The 21,850-nt window shown below is 43.3% G+C and overlaps 1 protein-coding gene across 6 annotated transcripts in view; it reads left to right on the top strand.

Moving 5' to 3' along the window:
* LOC106590027 (neuropilin-1a) overlaps positions 1-9,636 on the top strand; it is a 126,811-nt gene extending 117,175 nt beyond the window's left edge. For 5 of the 6 annotated variants that reach the window (XM_014180515.3, XM_014180517.3, XM_014180516.3 and 2 more), the window contains 7 exons: positions 2,409-2,516; positions 3,550-3,597; positions 5,111-5,254; positions 5,387-5,664; positions 5,886-5,982; positions 6,294-6,347; positions 6,653-9,636. In XM_014180515.3, coding sequence (XP_014035990.1) covers positions 2,409-2,516; positions 3,550-3,597; positions 5,111-5,254; positions 5,387-5,664; positions 5,886-5,982; positions 6,294-6,347; positions 6,653-6,954 — 1,031 coding nt within the window. In that variant the 3' untranslated portion in view covers positions 6,955-9,636. The remainder of the gene's footprint in view (positions 1-2,408; positions 2,517-3,549; positions 3,598-5,110; positions 5,255-5,386; positions 5,665-5,885; positions 5,983-6,293; positions 6,348-6,652) is intronic. The other variant, XM_014180518.3, reaches the window with a different exon arrangement.
* The last annotated feature ends 12,214 nt before the right edge of the window (positions 9,637-21,850 follow it).

Below are 21,850 nucleotides of genomic sequence, written 5' to 3'. Positions count from 1 at the left end.
GGGGCAGGGGTTTCCAGTACCTGGTTGACTGGGAGGGTTATGGCCCGGAGGAGAGGTGCTGGGTCCCCGCTAGAGACATCCTGGACCCAGCCCTCATCGCCGACTTCCACCGCCAGCACCCCGGTCAACCAGGTATGCGCCCAGGAGGACGCCAGGTGGCGCCCCTAAAGGGGGGGTGGGGGTCTACTGTCACTACTGTCTTTTCCCAGCCTCTCATTTTCTCGCCCTCCTGGTTTTTGACCCTTGCCTGTCCTGACCCAGAACCCACCCGCCTGTCCACTCTGCCTGCCCCTGACCCTGACTGCCGTCCTGTACCTTTGCCCCATCTGGATTTCCGAACTCTGCCTGACCTGAGCCTGCCTGCCGTCCTGTACCTTTACCTCTGTTGCTGTAATCAACATGGTTACTTCGACACGGTCTGCATCTGGGTCTTACCTTATCCTGATATATCTGGTATTAGAAAAAGTTACCGTAAATCCAAGGAGGCAAAAAGGATATTGTCGAAGTTTAATTCAATACGAAAGAAGCTGTGAAAGAAGAGTTAAAAATAAATAGATGAGAAGGCCAGAAAAGTAATGTTTGGAAAAGATTTGGTGAAGTGGTAAAGACGATAATAGTAGTTATGTTATGTTATGTGTGATGATTGAGAGGCGTTTTACAAATTTGACATTTGCAAGACGGGACTATGGCATGTCAAGGGAACTGTAGCCTAATGTTTAGATGGGTTAAATGGAAACTGAAATCTGGACACTGACTGTGGTTCTATAACCTCTCACACAGCCTTAATTAATATTAACTCCTGCAGAATTAAGCATTTCTTCAGTAAAATGATAAGCAAAATTTGGACGTTGGAACATAAATATTATTTATTTATTTCTGCATCTTGAGAGAATGCAATGCTCAGTTAGATACCATCTGTAGAGGTCCTGTCTTCATCATAAAAGCTGATAGTGTTTCAACCACATAAAATATGCATCGAAGCCGAACTGAAATCTTGTTTTTTACCCTTACAACTGGTCAAACTGATGTCATTTGGACATTTTGCACAGAAAATCTTTCCCGTTTTTTTTTTCCGTTATTGTATTTTCTTCCCAGTCCCTAAACATCTTGGCTCTGTGACAGATGACAGAGAATTTTAATGATGTCAACTAGATTGAAGTATTACTTATATCGATCTATTACATTATTCTATTTAGCAAGGGTTTATTTAGTCTTCTAGGGCAACATATGATGACAGAAGAGAAGCTGTATGTATGTAATTATAGACAAGTTGACCAACAAATAGCCTACCAAAATGTCGGAAATTATAAGCAGAAACATATCTAAATCAGGCAAAATAAAATCTTGCACCCCTATCAAAAAATCGTTCTGCCGTCTTTGAATAGCCTATAGCGCATTTTCGATATTTGCAGATTAGGGTTGGGTGCAGGCCTCAGATTTTCACTTTATCTCATATAGTTGGGGAGTTGCGAACGGGTTATTATCTGACCTGTGCACCACTAGCACACACACACACACACACACACACACACACACACACACACACACACACACACACACAGGTACTAATACCAGCTAGGAGACAATGAGTGGTGGTATGTAAGCTAAAAACCCAGTTAGTATAGCCAAATCTATATTTTTTTCTGGAAGTCTCCAACTAGAACACTGACCCTGTCAATGACCTCTTCACCCTGAGTCTGACAGAGGTTGATCTCACTCATATTTCATCTAGCAGAGGGCGAGGGAAATTCTAGATTACACATGCACCATTTCCTCTCCCTCTCTCTCCTTCGGCCTCTCTGCCTCTCGCTCTCTCTCACTTTCGCTCCCTCCCTCCAGGGGAAGCCCTCTCATTACTCCGTCAGGGTAAACACATCCAGGCTGTGTGTTAGCAGAGCGTGGAACAGAGCTGGGGCCGTGCCCACATCCAACAAGGCCAGCGGGCCCTAATGATAGGCCAGGGTGGGGCCCAGTCTTCAGCCCAATCCCAGGCCCTATGCATCTCATATCCAGCCTAAACCCAAACCTAAACTGTGTCCCAAATGGCACCCTATTCCCTACAAAGTTCACTACTTTTGATGAGAGGCCTATTGGCCCTGGTCAAAAGTATTGCAAAACATAGTGAATAGGGTACCATTTGGGGGACACACCTAAAGCCTAAGCATCCACCATGCACCATCCAAAATATATATTTATACCTCCCTCTGCATCCTTATAAAAGGAGGGCTGCTAATAGCTCAGTGATTGAATCCCAGTTTCGTGACACTGGCACGGCCTGCCTTGTATATGTTTGTATATGTGTGTGTATGTGCGTGTGGTACCGCAAACCATACAAAGCAGCAGCTGAATGCAAGTTTAACATGTGTCCTCTCTCACTCTCTTGCCCTCTCTCTCCCTCTGCTCCGCAGCTCCCACTCCCCTCCCTACCACACTGGCATCCACCACTCCGTCAGATGAGTGTGATGATGACCAGGCCAGCTGCCACAGTGGAACAGGTGATGACTACGATGTGACAGGTGCTAACATCACTCTCATGAGACTGCTATCTCCCCTAACCCTACTCTCGCTATATAATAACCCAGCGCACACAGACAGACAGACAGACAGACAGACAGACAGACAGACAGACAGACAGACAGACAGACAGACAGACAGACAGACAGACAGACAGACAGACAGACAGACAGACAGACAGACAGACAGACAGACAGACAGACAGACAGACTTGTTCTCTTTCTAGCCTGACCTCTTTCCCCACTAACCTAATTATAACCTGCCTTACTCCCCCTGCCTTCAACCTTGCTATACCTTGCTGTTCCTTATGGATACCTCCCAAATGGCACCCTGTTCCCTTCATAGTGCATTTAATTTGGCCAGGGCCCCTAGGGCTGTGGTCAGAAGTATGTCAACATACAGGGACTAGGGTGCCATTTGGGACTCAGGCATAGAGTTATCTTTATGGCTATTCCTCCCTCCCATTTTAAAGCAGCAGTCTCCAGCCATCAGTGATGTGCATGGCACTCTCAGTCACTCTGGTTCTCCCTCCTGGCCCTATATGTAGTGAAAGAGGGAGTGTGGAAGTGTTTGGTATTAGTTAGAGAGATAGGAGAGAGGGCATCTGTTTGAACCAGAATAAAGGAGGAGGATGCTAATGTGTTTGACCCTTATCCTTCTGTCAGCAAGGCTCCTTTTTAACTATAGCCTTAACACAAGACGAGTGTCAGCAAAAGAGGGAAGCTAGCTAGACTAACTGAGCTACATTGTGTTCTTAGCTTGAGGAAGCTAGACTAACTGTGCTACACTGTTATGCGTTACCACTAGGCTAACTGTACTTTGTAACTCAGTTTGTTGAGCATGGCGCTTGTAACATCAGGGTAGTGGGTGTGCTTCCCGGAACCACCTATATGTAGAATGTATGAACGCATGACTGTAAGTCGCTTTGGATAAAAGCATCTGCTAAATGGCATATATATATATATATATATATATATCATTGTTATGTGTTACGGCTAGACTAACTGTCCTGCCACTGTGTTGTTGTTCTGACAGGTGGAACCACAGTGCCAGAGGGCAAGACAGAGGTGGATACCATCCCAGGTTAGGATCCATTGTATTATCAATGTACTGTATACAAGACTCTTGTGACTGTATGTGTTTGAGGGGCTTTGAATGCATGTGTGAGCATGTGAGGTTAATTCGTGTGTGGGTAGATATCGTTTTTTCCAGTTGACTATTTAAGAAAAATGTGTTCTCTAGTGTTCCTCAGAACTGTTGGGCTGCTCATTTTACGTGGAGCTTGTCAGTATCCCTGCTTCAGTCCTCCCTAGAATGGAAAAAACAAAAAGCCCTCTTAATTGGGAATGGAAAAATTTGTCTCTGTGCCTGAAATGTGGTTCCACATGAGAATTCCATACTTTGTGTTTAATGGGTAAATATATTCTGGTGCCTGCAGAAACTAGTTAAAACCCAGAGATTATTAAATGGAATATTGGCTCACATTTTTTATCCTTTGGTGAGCTGGGGCCTTAGTGCCCAACGTACACAGACACACAGGGTTTCTGAGGCATTGCTGACATCCTAAACATATCTCTGTTGTGTTGCTTCTTTGGAAGTCTCTTTCTTTATCCAATTTGATAACAAAACGAGGCTCCCCATCGCCCCGCTCTCACAAACGTGTGTGTGTGTGTGTGTGTGTGTGTGTGTGTGTGTGTGTGTGTGTGTGTGTGTGTGTGTGTGTGTGTGTGTGTGTGTGTGTGTGTGTGTGTGTGTGTGTGTGTGTGTGTGTGTGTGTGTGTGTGTGTGTGTGTGTGTGTGCCATAGAGGGATTGTGTGTCAGGAATGCAAGTCCTTTCTATTAGCCATATCTGCCTTTAGAGTCCAACAGGGCTCTGCTCTGCTCATTATAAAGACCTCACGCTGGGCTAACACTAGTTGAGTCAATGTTGTTTCCACATCATCTCAATGGAATTACATTGAACCAACCTAGAATAGACATTGAATTGACGTCTGTGCCCAATGGGCTCTCTCTCAGCAGTCTGCTGTAAAGGAAAACACAAACTCTCTCTCTCCTCTCGCCTGCTATGTATCTCTTTACTGGCATTGTACACTTTTTTTATGAACCCATGTCACGTTCACAGGCCCTTTATTTAAAATAGATGATTAACTGGATTGATTCAATCTCCCTCCTTGCAAAGTCTGCATGGAGTCTCTTCACTCCTACCACCACCCTATTCTGTCAAGAATGTATCATCCTCTAATTCTCTCTCCCTTTCTCATAGTTTTTTGTATCTACCCTTTCCTCTGAAATTTGAGTTTCACAGTTCTCTGCTTCCCTCTAGTGGTTTACCTAAATAATCCACCTTCACAAGACTCACTGTATCTAGTCTAGTGGCCCCTCAGGTCAACACAAATACTCTTGGAGTATATCTCTCAGTACCATATTAAAACAATGGTCTATTTCAACCAGTCTGTGTTCTTACCCTGACCCCTGTCACACCACAGAATAACTTTTTTTTTTATTGTCCAGGACAAGGCTTTATCTGTGTCCAGGAAACTGCCCCTATTTATATGTATCTCTATGAGACACAACTGACCTGTGATCTGTCTGCAGCGTTCCTGTGGTTTGCGTGTGACTTTGGCTGGGCCAACGACCCCTCGTTCTGCGGCTGGACCTCAGAGGACAGCGACTTCAGATGGCAGATACAGTCCAGCGGCACGCCCACGCTCAACACCGGACCCAACATGGACCACACAGGTACAGACAAAACAACAACAACAGAAGCGAATGATAATAGTATACGTCATTTATGTCCCCACCACTACTTTAGATGTCATCACCTACCCCTTTTCTCATTAGCTATTCCAACTTTATAATTTCCCTCTTCAGGCGGATCCGGTAACTTCATCTACACCCTAGCGATGGGCTCCCAGGAAACGGAGGTTGCTAGGCTGGTCAGTCCGGTGGTGACAGTCGGTCAGTCTGACCTGTGCGTGTCATTCTGGTACCACATGTTCGGCTCTCACATTGGCACGTTGCACATCAAACAGAGGAAGGAGACGGTCGATGGCATGGCTGACATACTACTGTGGACCATCAGCGGTCACCAGGGCAACCGCTGGAGAGAGGGACGCGTGCTGGTACCGCACTCCAGTAAACCCTATCAGGTATGGTATGGAGAGAGTCTCCATACACTGAACTATAAGCTTGGACAGATCAATGTAGCATCATATACATTAAAACTATGTTTGATGTGTATAAATACAATATGTTAGAATTGCAGAGCCTGTTTTGTCTGTTTGATTAGTGCTACTTGGTGATTGGCGCAGGTTACTCAAGGGTTGTTAAATACAGGTAAAAAAAATACAATTTGTTCTTTCTCTCCCAGGTGGTGATTGAAGGGTTTGTGGAGAGGAAGAGTTGGGGTGACATTGCTGTGGATGATATCAAGATCCTGGATAATCTGAACATGGCTGACTGCAAGGGTGACTGTTACTTCGCTACATTGATCTTTTGAGCTGGATTTGAACCAGTGACCTAAGGACACCAGTGTGTACAGGCATGACCTTTAGCGCCAGTTTCCCAGACACAGATTAAGCGACGTTCTGGACAAAAAAATCTAACTCAATGGAGATTCGCTATTGAACATGCTTTTTTGGTCCATGGCTAGGCTTAATCTGTGTCTGGGAAACTGTCCCTCTATGTCATGTTCAATGTAAAGAGTGATGATGATTTTTCTACTATTGTGCTGGAGGGAAGTGCTTTTGTAACTGACTCGTCCTATCATTTTCAACAGATCCTGATGTTCCTACAGAGCCCATGCTGCCTGAAGACCGATTTAATGAAATTAGTATGTCACCATATTGCATATTAATACAAAATGTCTATGGGGTTGAGTGTTGTAAAACAGAGTAACATACTTATGATGACATGTATTAGCAATACAGTAGATTTCACTAATACGTCTGCTCACCCTCTACCTCTCTCTCTTTACTCTGTAACACAAAGTTTAGGGATTCAGTGTTGTAAAAATAATAACAAGCATTGTCCAAACATATGTAACAGCTATCTACAAAGCTGTAGATTTCCCTGAATACTGGGATGGTTGAAAATGAGATGAGGGTCTACTCACCCTCTTCTTCTTCTCTCCTGTAGTTGTGGATATCACAGACTTCCCTGACATGATGGAGGACAATGAGATCCTCAACGGTGTCAGTGGCGGGGCAGGCAACATGCTGCAGACATTGGACCCCATCCTCATCACCATCATCTCTATGAGTGCCCTGGGGGTCTTCCTGGGGGCAATCTGTGGAGTGGTCCTCTACTGTGCCTGCTCACATGGCCACATGTCAGACAGGAACTTATCCGCTCTGGAGAACTATAACTTTGAGCTTGTGGACGGAGTCAAGCTAAAGAAAGACAAACTCAACTCACATAACTCATACACAGAGGCGTGAGCGGGAAGGGGGATGTGAGATGTGTGTGTGGGGAGTGTAGTATGCCGTGAGTGTGCACAAGACTGTAGGCATAGCCAAGACTCAATGTGTGGCTGGGGCTAAAGGAAGTGCTGGAGGCCTCTCATTGGAGGAGGCCCAGGTTCAGGAACCAATGGGAGGTTGTGATTGAGCCATTGCTTTTCTCAGGAGCTGCAGTAATGGGAACCTACCAGTAGGAGACACTGTGTACAAAATTAAATACAGGAGGAAAAAATATGTACAGATGATTAGATTATTATTTAAATTGTTCTATTTGATTTTCATTCATTTTTACAATAGGATGCTGGTGTTGAGACCAATTTAATAATCACAATGTTTAAAGTATTTATCATATTCTGTGAGGAAGAAACATTTTTGTTATTCTAATTATTTTAAATCAGTCATTTTTGTGTTGAAGAAGAAGTATCAAAACCCTAAATTAACCATAACTGACAATATTGTTGGTCATACTGCACCATGGGGGAGTAGCAGCAGGGTGTGTGTCCCCCCCCCCCCCCCCCCCCTGCCCCCTGACCTCTGCCCCTGTCTACAGGTGTGGGTCAGAGGTTAAAGGTAAAGGTTGCACCCCTTGGCAGTAGATGGTTCTGAGTGCCTTTAATACATATTTGTTGGCTTCCTTGTTGATTTTGGAGTTTTGACATCTCTTACGTTCTGACAACGTTGTGACATCTGAAGCAGGGACTTTAAATTAGCTAATAATCAAGTCTGCAAAACAGGATCCAATCCCTCCATGGCGCTTTTCTCTCTCTGTCCCAGACCCACATATAATTGTATATACGTTTTAATATATTTTAATTATTTTAAAGAAAGAAATTGAAAAAAAGCTGCAGTATCCATTTTTCCAATGGGTTGTGTGTTGTAAATACAATCATCTGCCTGTTGTTGTGAAGAGTGAAGTGTTTTGGTTTTATTGTTTCATTTCGAGCAGGCTCTGTGTGCTGTGTAAAGATAGGCCAGTGCACATTCAAAGAAGACATGTTCTTGTTCTACATTTTCTAGATGCAATCCACTTCATGGCACCACGGGGAGGACGAAGAAGTTACTATAAACAGAAAAGAAAAAAAGAAAAACAGTTGTATTCATGTTACTAACTTCTATACACTAATTAACATATGGCAGCCACACATCCCATATCCTTCTGTGGTCACAGGGTCTATCATATCTCATATCAACTGCATTAGTGGAAGAAGATATGTATAATGTCTGCCAGCATACCAAAAAAATAACTATTGCTATAGCTACATGGAGTTGACCAGTGGCTAGTTATTTACAGCTACATACATCTGTGGTTTGTCATACAAAAAAGTGTTAACTTTTACGAACAAGCAATTCATTATCCAACACCTTAATCCTCACTAGTGAGATATACTGAAGGGAGGATGGATTACATATACTGGGGTATATCAATGGTGCTATCGCATTCACACTGCAGGCTAGATGCTCATAATCATAACTATAACACAGTTTGTATTGTATTGTCACATACTTTACCCTACTATGGCCTAGTCGTGCCGTAAGGTTTATGTGTAACGTGTAGCAGCCATACGCTGTGATGTCAGGGCTGATTTCATTAGGAAGGGACGCTGGTACAGAGCTAAGGGGTTGAGTGATGTCATCAAGCATGGCGAATCAGGCCACTTGCCCTGTTGTCATTACCAAAGGATGATTGGATACCTTTTCTACTGGGGGAGGGGTTTGTTATCAACACACTACTACTACTGGACTGCAGCATTTCAACCACAATCACCCCTTTTCAACAAATGTTCACAGTAAATGGACTGGACTCCTGGCAAAGTCACGAGGGGACGGTGGGTTGACTGTTGAAATTATAATGTTCGATGGTTCATATTTTTTCAGCTGAAGTTGCATCCATGTGAACTCTGAAATCTCGAGTCTTGGATTTCAGACTCACTTTACCAATCAATCTAGCTATCAATCCTCCTAGAGTGTTTGGGATGGAGAAGTAAGGGGATCTGTAGTAAGGACTTAGTAAGAGGCTCACAGTATCAGGTCTGAGGAGGACTTGACCATTGGAAATGTCCAGTGGATTTTCTACACCACTACCATCAGAGAGACATAATGATGTTGAACAAGAGGACATCTGCTACATCTGTGTGCTATGTCGTGTGCTGTGGTGAACACATTCTCAGCTTGGGTTTTGTTCATTTCAGGTTTGATTTCCCACTTTGCAATGCTTACTGTTTTATGCATTTAGCTTCGAGGACAGTAGCCTCAATCTGGTAACTAGAGAAAATGGATACTGTAGCGTGGAAACTAAAAATAAACAATGTTGCACTGATAAATATATTCAATAAGGTTGTCATTTGTAAACAAAAACAAAAACAGAAAAAACGGTGTTAATTTCCTTTCTTATTTTTATAGTTTCAGATTATGTGATATAATTCTGAAATGTACAAATTATTGAGAAGTTTTCATTATTGAAAAAGGTACACAAATTTCCTATAGTAATGTATCCATTTACCTGAATTATTATTGCTTCGTTTTGTACTGTCATTAACATTTTGTGCAACTTCTTTTTACAAAAAAATTTGTATTTTCAATACTGCTTCTACTATATAATTAATTCTGTAATTTGCTGTTGTAGGAAAAGATGAATAAACAGCAAGGCCTTAAAAAAACTGAGCAGAACGTTTGTGTTGGTATTGTAGGGTTGAGGTTTAAACGACTCTTATTTGAGTTGAACATGCTGGTGGTTTGGGTGTGGGCTACTGTGATGGTGTGTCGATAAGAACACAGGAGGAGGAGGTACAGTTCAAAGGGCTATCACCCGGTTTATTTGGAAGGAATGGAAGGGGTGATTTATTTTACAAGGTTCTAGATTGTTGCTCTACAAACAAGGGAAAGAACATACACTTTAGTCATAAACTAATAGAATACAAATAAACCCAAATGATATCATAAGGTGAATGCACCAATTTGTTAGTCGCTCTGGATAAGAGCGTCTGCTAAATGACTTAAATGTAAATGTATACTACGTTATTTACAGTTCCTTGCAAAAGTATTCATCCCCCTTGGCTTTTTCCTATTTTGTTGCATTACAACCTGTAATTAAATAGATTTTTATTTGGAGGTCATGTAATGGACATTACACAAAATAGTCTAAATTGGTGAAGTGAAATTTAAAAACAAACACCACTAAGCAAGGCGCACCACCAAGCAAGCAGCACCATGAAGACCAAGGAGCTCTCCAAACAGGTCAGGGACAAAGTTGTGGAGAAGTACAGATCAGGGTTGGTTTATAAAAAAATATCAGAAATGTTGAACATCCCACGGAGCACCATTAAATCCATTATTAAAATATGGAAAGAATATGGCACCACAACAAACCTTCCAAAAGAGGGCCGCCCACCAAAACTCACGGACCAGGCAAGGAGGGCATTAATCAGAGAGGCAACAAAGAGACCAAAGATAACCCTGAAGGAGCTGCAAAGCTCCACAGCGGAGATTGGAGTATCTGTCCATAGGACCACTTTTAGCCGTACACTCCACAGAGCTGGGCTTTATGGAAGAGTGGCAAGAAAAAAGCCATTGCTTAAAGAAAAAAATAAGCAAACACGTTTGGCATATGGGAGACACCCCAAACATATGGAAGAAGGTACTCTGGTTAGATGAGACTAAAATGTAGCTTTTTGGACATCAAAGAAAGCGCTATGTCTGGTGCAAACACAACACCTCCCATCACCCCGAGAACACTGTGGGGATTTTTTTCATCTAAATACAGGGAAATTCTTGAGGGAAACCTGTTTCAGTCTTCCAAAGATATGAGACTGGGACTGAGGTTCACCTTCCAGCAGGACAATGACCCTAAGCATACTGCTAAAGCAACACTCAAGTGGTTTAAGGGGAAACATTTAAATGTCTTGGAATGGCCTAGTCAAAGCCCAGACCACAATCCAATTGAGAATCTGTGGTATGACTTAACCAGCGGAACCCATCCAACTTGAAGGAGCTGAAGCAGTTTTGCCTTGAAGAATGGGCAAAATTCTCAGTGGCTAGAAGTGCCAAGCTTGTAGAGAAATACCCCAAGAGACTTGCAACTGTAATTGCTGCAAAAGGTGGCTCTACAAAGTATTGACTTCGGGGGGTGAATAGTTATGCAGGCTCAAGTTTTCTGTTTTTTTGTCTTATTTCTTGTTTGTTTTACAATACAAAAAATATTTTGCATCTTCAAAGTGGCATGTTGTGTAATCAAATGATACAAACCCCCCAAAAATCAATTTTAATTCCAGGTAAGGCAACAAAATAGGAAAAATGCCAAGTGGGGGGAATACTTTCGCAAGCCACTGTACACTCCCTCTACATATGCATTTGGATAGTGATTCTAAAATAAAAAATGTGTCTCTATACTCCAGCATTTTGGATTTGAGATCAAAATGTTTCGTATGACAGTACATAACATCACTTTTTATTTGAGTGTTGTAACAACTGTCTTCAAGAATGGACCAAGGCGCAGCGGGAATGTGGATACTCATAGTTTTTTAAATAAACACAAGTAAAGCATCCACAGGGAAAAACAATAAACAATACTCACGACGACAGGAACAGTTTTGCAGGCACACAACATGCAGTGCAAAAACAACTACCCACAACCCCAAAGAAAAACACACACTACTATATTGGACTCCCAATCAAAGGCAACTCAACACACCTGCCTTCAATTGGGAGTCCAATCACCAACACAACACTTAACACACAAAACCCTGCCACATCCTGACCAAAACTAATCCAATTGCTCCCTCTGCTGGTCAGGACGTGACAAGTGTTTTCTCATGCATACAGTGCATTTGGAAAGTATTCATACCCCTTGACTTTTTCCACATTTTGCTGTGTTACAATCTGAATTTAAAATGTATTAAATTTAGATTTGTTTTGTCACTGGCCTACACACAATATCCATAATGTCAAAGTGGAATTATGTTTTTCAAAATGTTTACAAATTAATTCAAAATGAAAAGCTAAAATGTTGTGAGTCAATAACTATTCAATCCCTTTGTAATGGCAAGCCTAAATTAATACAGGAGTAAAAATGCTGCTTAACAATTCACATAAGTTGCATTGACTCACTCTGTGTGCAATAATAGGGTGTTTATTAACATGATTTTTGAATGACTACCTCATCTTTGTACCCCACAAATACAATTATCTGTAATGTCCCTTAGTCGAGCAGCGAATTTCAAACACAGATTCAACCACAAAGGCCAGGGAGCATTTCCAATGCCTTGCAAAGAAGGGCACCTATTGGTAGGTGTCACGTCTACTCTGCCCTAACAAGCAAAAAGCCAATCAATAACTGCTCATTTGGTCAAAAATTAGTTAATGTCATTTTTGCAACATTAAATACATGCTTAATCATGTGGACAAGTATCCTGCCTCTATTATATTGTGTTTTGGAGAAAATGGGGGTCATGTTAGCAGTAACTGCATAAAGTTACTGTGAAAGCAAGGTAAATAAAAGCAATTTTTCTCAGTTCCACACTATGAGCAGTTACTGTCTTTTTGCTTGGTAGGGCAAGCAAAAAGACAGCTCCTCCTTTCCGGCGTTCGACTTCGCCTGTTCACTAACCACCGGTCCTGGCATTCATTATTACTCGCACCTGGCATTCATCATTACGTGCACCTGCGCTTCATCAATAGGCACACCTGGACTCGCGATGGCCATCCAGTTGGATCAGGAACCATCACACACATCACCACACCACTCACTCTCACCGTGGTGTCCATTCATCAGGAAGACGTTCCCTTCATCATTATTGCACCAGCTCACAAGATCATCCTCGGCTTCCCGTGGCTCCAACGCCATAACCCCACCATCTCATGTCGAGGATGAAAATCACAGACTGGTCACCCGAATGCCGGAGGACCTGTTTTCCTGTTCCTCTCATGCATTAGCCCCTGTGGTCTGGGATGTAGACATGGATATTTGCCAGGCTCTGGAGAGGGAACCCGCTCCCACTACCTGTCCTACTGAGCGAATCTATGTTCCCACGGGGATAAAGGAGTGACTGTTGACCTGGGCACACACAGCTGTCGTCGCTGGACATCCTAGGATCACCCGTACTATACAATCACTCTCCGAAAAGTATTGGTGGCCCACCTTGGCGCAGGACGTTACTCGCTATGTCAACTCCTGTTCTGTGTGTACCCAAACTAAGTCTCCCTGGCACGCTCCAGCAGGGAAACTCCTTCCCCTTCCCGTGCCTCAGCGTCCCTTGTCTCATCTGTCCATTGACTTTGTTACCGATCTCCCCTCCTCTGACGGTTTCACCACCATTCTGGTGGTTGTGAACAGATTTTCTGTATCATGCCAGTCTCCCTACCTCTCTCCAGGTCGCTGAGGCACTGTTCCAGCAGGTCTTCCGGCACTATGCGCTTCCGGAGGACATCGTCTCGGACAGTGGCCCCCAATTCACGTTGCAGGTATGGATGGCTTTCATGGAGAAACTGGGGGTCATGGTCAGCCTCACTTCCAGGTACTGGCCTCAGTCCAATGGGCAGGTGGAGAGGATGAACCAGGAGCTGGGGAGGTTCATGAGGAGTCACTGCCAGGACCGGAAGGGGGAGTGTGCCCGATTCCTTCCCTGAGTGGAATATGCCCAGAATTCATTACATCACTCCTCCACCGGGATTACTCCCTTCCAGTGTGTCGTCCTGGGTTATCATATCTGTACGCCACTCGTGTATCTTGTATTGTTCCGTTTATTATTAAACTCACCACCTGCACTTACTTCCCAACTCCCAGTATCCGCATTACAGTAGGTGGGTAGAAAAAAAACAAAAATAGACATTGAATATCCCATTGAGCATGGTGAAGTTATTAATTACACTTTGGATGGTGTATCAATACACCCAGTCACTACAAAGATACAGGCATCCTTCCTAATTTAGGTGGAGAAAAAAAAACTAAAACAGACATTGAATATCCCACTGAGCATGGTGAAGTTATTAATTACACTTTGGATGATGTATCAATATACCCAGTCACTACAAAGATACAGGCGTCCTTCCTAATTTAGTTGCCGTAGAGTAAGGACACTGGTCAGGGATTTCACCATTAGGCCAATAGTGATTTCAAAACAGTTACAGAGATTAGTGGCTGTGATAGGAGAAAACTGATGGATCATCAACATTGTAGTTACTCCACATACTAACCTAATTGACAGAGGGAAAAGAAGGAAGCCCGTACAGAATAAAAATATTCCAAAACATCCTATTTGCAACAAGGCACTAAAGTAATAATGCAAACAATGTGGCAAAGCAATTCACTTTTTTACATGAATAAAAAGTGTTATGTTTTGGGCAAATCCGATACAACACATTACTGAGTACTAGTGTCAATATTTTCAAGTATAATGGGGGCTCCATCATGTTATGGGTATGCTTGTAATTGGTAAGTGCTGGGGAGTTTTTCACTATAAACAATTTTACGGAATAGAGGTAAGCACAGGCAAACTCCTGTAGGAAAATCTGGTTCAGTCTGCTTTCCACCAGACACTGGGAAATGAATTGACCTTTCAGCAGGACAATAACCTAAAACACAAGGCCAAATCTACCTTGGGTGTTGCTTAACAAGAACACAGTGTATGTTCCTGAGTGGCCGATTTACAGTTTTGACATGAATCTATTTGAAAATCTATGGCAAGACATGAAAATGGTTGCCTAGCAATGATAAACAACCAATTTGACAGAGCTTTAAGAATTTTGAAAAGAATAATTGGAAATTGTTGCACAACCCAGGTGTGGAAAGCTCTTAGAGACTTGCCCAGAAAGACAGTAATTGCTGCCAAAGGTGCTTGTACAAAGTATTGACTCAGGGGTGTGAATACTTAAAGTACCAGTCAAAAGTTTGAACACACCTACTCATTCAAGGGTTTCTCTTTATTTTCGACATTGTAGAATAATAGTGAAGACATCAGAACAATGAAATAACACATATCGAATCATGTAGTAAACAACAAAGGGTGGCTACTTTGAAGAATCTAAAATCTAAAATATATGTAGATTTTTTGGTTAATACATGATTCCATATGTGTTACTTCATAGTTTTGATGTCTTCACTATTATTCTACAATATAGAACATTTTAAAAAATAAAGAAAAACCCTGGAATGAGTAGGTATGTCCAAACTTTTGACTGGTACTGTATGTAAATTAGATATTTCTGTATTTCATTTTCAATACATTTGGAAAGATTTCTAAAAACAAGTTTTCGCTTTGTCATTATGGGGTATTGTGTGTAGATGGGTGAGAAAGAAACTCAATTAAATTAATTTTGAATTCAGGCCATAACCAATCCCTCTAAACTGCGTTTGTGCACGGGCGCACAACTCCCCAGGGACAAGAAAGAAATATCAGCCCATAGAGAGAAGCACAAGATGTAATTCACTCAGCTCTATAGAGCAGTGGTCACCAACCGGTCGATTGCCAAGGCCTTCCTAGTCGATCGCCAAGCATTTCTGTAAAAAAGCCAACGATAAAGCGTTGTGCTCCTATTTTTTTTTATTTGTCTCGGGCTGTTGCCGGTAGGTGCATCCGATTCATCTTCCCTGCACCAGGGGCGTAGACAGAAATGTTGGGGGGGATAGGCCTAGAAAAATTTGGGTAAGCATTTTTTCAACTTATTTAATTTATTTTGCGATGTGCACCATATATTACTTCGTAATACAATCGTTTTATACTAGTGCATAGTACTTGGAGCGACCTCGTTACGTATACAAATTACCTATCCCAGCATATTAAAATAAGACAGTAACTTTAGACCAGTTGCCAACTTGCCAACAACATAAAACTCATCTTCAGATGCACTTTAATCTCGATGGGCAAACAAGCCTATATTTGATGTTACAATTTATACCACGGCGGGCAGTAGTACTATAAAAGGGTACCTTACCTTTAGTAGATGTATCATACGGTGTGACCAACATCACAAGGCGCAGACGGCGAGGATGATCAGTTTTACGAGGGTATGTTTGGCAGCATGAGTGAAGGATGCTTTGTTGAGAAATAGGAAGACGATTCTAGATTTAATTTAGGATTGGAGATGCTTAATGTGAGTCTGGAAGGAGTGTTTACACTCTAACCAGACACCTAGGTATTTGTAGTTGTCCACATATTCTAAGTCAGAACCGTCCAGAGTAGTGATGCTGGACGGGCGGCAGGTGCGGGCAGCGACCGGTTGAAGAGCATGCATTTAGTTTTACTTGCATTTAAGAGCAGTTGGAGGCCACGGAAGAAGAGTTGTATGGCATTGATGCTCATCTGGAGGTTAGTTAACACAGTGTCTAAAGAAGGGCCAGAAGTATACAGAATGGTGTCGTCTGCGTAGAGGTGGATCAGAGAATCACCAGCTGCAAGAGCGACATCATTGATGTATACAGAGAGAAGAGAGTCGGCCCGAGAATTGGACCCTGTGGCACCCCCATAGAGACGGCCAGAGGTCCGGACAACAGGCCCTCTGATTTGACACACTGAACTCTATCAGAGAAGTAGTTGGTGAACCAGGCGAGGCAGTCATTTGAGAAACCAAGACTGTTTAGTCTGCCGATAAGAATGTGGTGATTGACAGAGTCGAAAGCCTTGGCCAGGTCGATGAATACGGCTGCACAGTAATGTCTCTTATCAATGGCGGTTATGATATCGTTTAGGACCTTGAGCGTGGCTGAGGTGCACCCATGACCAGCTCTGAAACCAGATTGCATAGCGGAGAAGGTACTGTGGGATTCAAAATGGTCGGTAATCTGTTTGGTAACTTGGCTTTCGAAGACCTTAGAAAGGCAGGGTAGGATAAATATAGGTCTGCAGCAGTTTGGGTCTAGAGTGTCACCCCCTTTGAAGAGGGGGATGATCGCGGCAGCTTTCCAATCTTTGGGGATCTCAGACGATGCGAAAGAGAGGTTGAACAGGCTAGTAATAAGGGTTGCAACAATTTCGACAGATAATTTTAGAAAGAGAGGGTCCAGATTGTCTAGCCCGGCTGATTTGTATGGGTCCAGATTTTGCAGCACTTTCAGAACATCAGCTATCTGGATTTGGGGGAAGGAGAAATGGTGGGGGCTTTCGCGGGTTGCTGTGGAGGGTGCCGGGCAGTTGACCGGGGTAGGGGTAGCAAGGTGGAAAGCATGGCCAGCCGTAGTGAAATGCTTATTGAAATTCTCAATTATAGTGGATTTATCGGTGGTGACAGTGTTTCCTAGCTTCAGTGCAGTGGGCAGCTGGGAGAAGGTGCTCCAGAACTTTTTTGAGTTTGTGCTACAGGATGAAAATTCCTGTTTGAAAAAGCTAGCCTTAGCTTTCCTAACTGCCTGTGTATATTGGTTCCTAACTTGCCTGAAAAGTTGCATATCACGTGGGCTATTCGATGCTAATGCAGTACGCCACCGGATGTTTTTGTGCTGGTCAAGGGCTGACAGGTCTGGAGTGAACCAAGGGCTATATCTGTTCCTGGTTCTACATTTTTTGAATGGAGCATGCTTATTTAAGATGGTGAGGAAGGCACTTTTAAAGAGTAACCAGGCATCCTCTACTGATGGGATGAGGTCAATATTATTCCAGGATACCCCAGCCAAGTCGATTAGAAAGGCCTGCTCGCCTTTCTGTTTTAGGGAGCGTTTGACAGTGATGAGGGGTGGTTGTTTGACCGCAGACCCATTACAGATGCAAGCAATGAGGCAGTGATCACTGAGATCTTGGTTGAAAACAGCAGAGGTGTATTTGGAGGGCGAGTTCGTTAGGAGGATATCTTTGAGGGTGCCCGTGTTTACGGATTTGGGGTTGTACCTGGTAGGTTCATTGATCATTTGTGTGAGATTGAGGTCATCAAGCTTAGATTGTAGGATGGCCAGGGTGTTAAGCATGTCCCAGTTTAGGTCACCTAGCAGCACGAGCTCTGAAGATAGATGGGGGGCAATCAATTCACATATGGTGTCCAGGGCACAGCTGGGGGCAGAGGGTGGTCTATATTAAGTGGCAATGGTGAGAGACTTGTTTTTTAAAAGTAGAAGCTTGAATTGTTTGGGTACAGACCTAGATAGTAAGACAGAACTCTGCAGGATATCTCTGCAGTAGATTGCAACACCGCCCCCTTTGGGAGTTCTATCTTGGCCAGAAAATGTTATAGTTAGGGATGGAAATTTCAGGGTTTTTGGTGGTCTTCCTAAACCAGGATTCAGACACGGCTAAGCCATCAGGGTTGGCAGAGGGTGCTAAAGCAGTGAATAAAACAAACTTAGGGAGGAGGCTTCTAATGTTAACATGCATGAAACCAAGGCTTTTACGGTTACAGAAGTCAACAAATGAGAGCACCTGGGGAATAGGAGTGGCGCTAGGCACTGCAGGTCCTGGATTAAACTCTACATCACCAGAGGAACAGAGGAGAAGTAGGATAAGGGTACGGCTAAAGGCTATAAGATCTGGTCATCTAGTAGGTTCGGAACAGAGAGTAAAAGGAGCAGGTTTCTGGGCGCAATAGAATAGATTCAAGGCATAACGTACAGACAAAGGTATGGTAGGATGTGAGGACATTGGAGGTAAACCTAGGCATTGAGTAATGATGAGAGATATTGTCTCTAGAGACGTTTAATAAACCAGGTGATGTCACCGCATATGTGGGAGGTGGAACTAAATGGTTTGTTAAGGCATATTGAGCAGGGCTAGAGGCTCTACAGTGTAATAAGACAGTAATCACTAACCAGGACAGTAATGGACAAGGCATATTGATATTAGGGAGAGGCATGTGTAGCCGAGTGTTCATAGGGGTCCAGTGAGTGGTTGGGCTGGCTGGAGACACGGTGATTGACAGCTAGCGGGCCGGGGATAGCAAGCTAGCAGAAGGGCCTTAGAGGGACGTCGCGACTGAGGAAAGTCTGTTTCAGCCTCTTCGTGCAGTGACGTCGATAGACCAGTCGTGATGGATTAGTAGGGTTCCAATTAGCAGAGGGGTCCAAGTCCAATTGGCAAAATAGGTTTAGTGGCCCAAGAAATTGGCCAATGGATCTATTCAGCTAACAGTCCAATATGCTCTAGACAGCTAGCGTGCCGCGGCAAGCAGGCTAGCAGATGGGCATTCAGGGGACATCCCGACGGAGGGGCCTGTTGGAAAAAAAAAGCCCGGGCAGATTACGTCGGTAGTCCAGTCGTGATGGATAAGCAGGGCTTCGTTGAGTAAAAGGGGCCCAGGCAAATTGGCAAAATAGGTATAGTGGCCCAAGAAATTGGCCGATGGGCCTATTAGCCAACAGTCCGATAACCTCTAGACAGCTAGCGGGCCATGGCTAGCAGGCTAGCAGATGGGCATTCAGGGGACGTCGCGACGTAGGAGCCAGTTGAGTACCCCCTCGAGCAGGTTATGTCGGTAGTCCAGTCATGAGGGATCGGCGGGGTTCTGTGCCCCGTACCGGCAGTAGAAGGGGTTCAGGTATTGTAGCCCAGGAGTGGCTGATGGGCCTCTTCAGCTAGCCAGGAGATGGGCCTAGCATGGGCTAGCTCCAGGCTAATTGGTGCTTGCTTCGGAACAGAGACGTTAGCGAGGAGTAGTCACTCGGATTGCAGCTAGCTAGCTGCGATGATCCAGGTGAAAAGGTTCAGAGCTTGCTGTAGGAATCCGGAGAAATATTAGGGAAAATAGCATCAGGGCAGCTGTCAAGTACACTCATTATGGAGGAAAAGTCACTCTTCCCCATGTTCATTTTGCAACTCAACTGCTGAGTAAAAACAGTGATTCAGCATCCTCAATTGATATTGCATTATGATCGCATGTGGTCTTCAGCTGCTCTTTAAGGCCGCAGGTTTGGGATTCTTTGGAAAAGGAGACTGCCGCTTGCATGATCCCATATGTGTCTTGTTGAAATCTTGAGTTCAACTCAGTAATCTGTCTGTCTGTCTAGAATATTGTTCCAAAGTTGCCTTAGGTCACTGTCACTCTTGATGCTGGATGTTTTACCCAATGAAATTGTGACTACATTGTCTGCCAATTTTACAGGCAGTTTCCACTGCCGTGATGTGCTCACATCCCAATTACTAATATCATGCTTAATCATCTCTTCAGTTAGCTTGAGAACTTTATCAAAAGTCTCCTCCTGAGTTATCTCTGAACGTAGAAAAGCTGCTTTTGAGGATTTCAATTAAACCAATACAGTCGTCACAGATAACATAGAGCTTTGTAATCCCTTCATAGCAAAATTACTTGTCTCAAACTATTTTCTAAACATGACCAACAGGAATAAAAACGTATTGTTCTGGATTTGTTGTAAGAGGGCATCGGCTTCTAAATTGGTGTGTCCACAAGCTTTGTCCACAAGCCTCTGAAAACTCTGCAAGAACCTCTAAAATGACATCTAGCAGTAGCAGAACTTTACTCACAGACCCTGATTTTGAACTCCACTGTACATCTGTGGATCTTTCTAGCTCAATACATGGTCTATCGGGATGCAACTCTTTCTGTACTTCTATGAATCGAGCATGTCTGTGGGATGATGATCCACTCATAAATGTGTGTAGCTGGTTTACTGTGTCAAAAAAGTACTGACATGTCCCGACACTTTTGCAGCGGTCCACAGAAACAAATTCAGACGGTGGGAGTTGCAATGCACGTATACCGCTTGCTTAAATGTTTGCTTTAGTAGGACATGTACCCCTCCTCTGTTCCCTGACATGACTGAAACGTCTTTGAAACTAAAACCCACACACAGAGTGGAATCCAACTCCAGGCGTTGCAACACATCAAATATTTTCAGAGAAATTCCTTGTGCAGACAAATCAGCTTTTTCCATAAACCCAACAGCACTTTCTTTAAATCATTCCAGCATTAATGTATCGGATGCACTCAGCAATAAGTTCACGTTTAGATTGATCTTTATATTCATCTGCTAATATGGCAAAATACGTGGAAGTCGCAGAATGAACTTCATCTTTTATCCTCAACAGTAACGATGATGCTCCACACTCCAGCAACTCGTTCTGAATTTCAGGGCTCATAAGCGTGGCATTGCGTGGTAGCTCATTAAGCCTGTTTTGTGTTTCTGAGTCATACTTTGACATGAAATTTAAGATTTCTGAAGAGTTACCTTTGTTGATTGCCTCTTCAGTTTCTCTATGCCCTCTGAGTAGAATATCTTGCTTTGCACACATGAGCAGGGGCTGAAATCCCGGGGGGGGACGGGGGGGACACGACCCCCCCATCCTGGGAAAAATATGATTTGTCCCCCCCAATATACCACTGAAACATAACTATGTAATTTAAATAATATTAATGATACAGAATGAAAGCAATTGTGCTGATTATAGACACTTAATAGCGCGTTTTTAAGTTTCAAAAGATTGCGACCCCCCCACCCTTTGCCTCACAATGGTTTGATCCACTGCCAGTTCCTTAGTTGGCGAGGTAACAGAGGGGTCGTATCCACTGTCTGAAAGGCACTCAATGAACGTAACTGACGTGAGGTTAATCCAGTCAATCGCGCACACACACTAGCTGAATATGCAGAGCTAGCGCGCAAATATTAACTATTAACATAGCTAGTACCTATTCCATTTATGTGGCCTCGTCAAAGATGGAATCTTTGCTATCGTCAATTTATTCCAAGATCAGCATGCAGATGATGTAAGTTAGTGCTTCAAAGTCCCTGTGATAAGGTTAGCGATAAACTGAAGTCCAAACTGAACAGAACTACACTCTCTTCTACCATTGTCTTAAATATATTTAATGGTCTCGTTGCAAAAGCTAAATTGTCGCAAGGGAACTTTTATTTATTTATTTTATTGCACCTTTATTTAACCCGGGTAGCAAAGATTATAGCAAACACCACTGAAACGGAATTGGTGCTCGCTAGCTTTGCAAATTCAGC

Source organism: Salmo salar, chromosome 29 (assembly GCF_965601325.2).
Source record: "Salmo salar chromosome 29, fSalSal1, whole genome shotgun sequence".
NCBI classification, from domain to species: Eukaryota; Metazoa; Chordata; class Actinopteri; order Salmoniformes; family Salmonidae; genus Salmo; species Salmo salar.
Note: the sequence above shows the minus strand (reverse complement) of the source record. Positions and strands in the feature narration are given on the sequence as shown.